Below are 1051 nucleotides of genomic sequence, written 5' to 3' on the forward strand. Positions count from 1 at the left end.
AGTAGGTATCGTTAAGGCATTGGATCACCCAAACATTGTCAAACTCTTCCACGTCATCGAAACTAGAAAACAGACCTATTTAGTGATGGAACATGCTGATGGGGGAGATCTGGCAGACTATTTGGAGAAGGTGGGCCATCTACAAGCAGAGGAAGCCCGCCCCATCTTCACACAGATGGCATGTGCAGTTAACTACTGCCATGACAACGGCATTGCACACAGGGATATTAAATTAGAAAACATACTGTTGGATGACAAAGGACACATCAAACAGTGTGACTTTGGCCTGGCCGTAAAAGTCACCGCTGGCCAGAAGTTTATGGGCTACTATGGCACCCCCGCATATTGCGCTCCAGAGCTTTTCACAGCCCAAGCATATGATGTACTTGCAAGTGACATCTGGAGCATGGGAGTGGTTTTGTATGTATTGTTAACAGACACCTTCCCCTTCGACGCAGATACCTTTTCACAGATGAAGAGGAAGATGCTGAATCCAAAGCTCTCCATTCCATGCAAGCTTTGCACACACATTATAAACCTCATTGGGCAGTTGTTCACTGTTGACTTTAGGCAGAGGCCCACAATACATGACATCATGGGACACCAGTGGCTTAAGGACATTGAAGAACTTTCAAAATTACCATTTTCCTTAGAGATGTCCCCCAGCATCCCAAATTGCAGCATTGTGTTGACTATGTGTGACATGGGCTACCACCCTAAGGACATTAGAGACTCTTTACATGAAAAAAATTTTGATAATATCATGGCCACTTACCTAATTTTAAAACATAAGTCACCTCAAGGCTACAACACCAATTATCGAAATAAGCCCATGCAACCTGCTGCTACCAGGACCCCTGCAGGTCCTGTCACCTTCACTCTCCATAGGAGAATGACAGAGTCCTCCCTTCCCACCCTCACCTTACTAGCTAAAAGTCAGCTGCATGATGATGGTGAGGGTTCAAGGAAGGGCAGCAGAAGCCACAGCATGCCTGCCATGCTGTGCTGCCAGCAGAAGGGCATGGACCCTCCCAGCCCAGGACCCCAGTAT

At 46.8% G+C, this 1051-nt stretch overlaps 1 protein-coding gene across 1 annotated transcript; it reads left to right on the forward strand.

Moving 5' to 3' along the window:
* Window positions 1-6: 6 nt before the first annotated feature.
* Window positions 7-953, forward strand: LOC103744107 (sperm motility kinase-like; the record flags this gene model as incomplete). Its single annotated transcript, XM_008845767.2, has 1 exon — window positions 7-953. A coding segment is annotated over exon 1 (868 nt), but the record flags the coding sequence as incomplete, so codon positions are not given.
* Window positions 954-1051: the final 98 nt, after the last annotated feature.

This window comes from Nannospalax galili, unplaced genomic scaffold (genome assembly GCF_000622305.1).
Source record: "Nannospalax galili isolate Female #2095 unplaced genomic scaffold, S.galili_v1.0 scaffold22363, whole genome shotgun sequence".
Taxonomy (NCBI): domain Eukaryota; kingdom Metazoa; phylum Chordata; class Mammalia; order Rodentia; family Spalacidae; genus Nannospalax; species Nannospalax galili.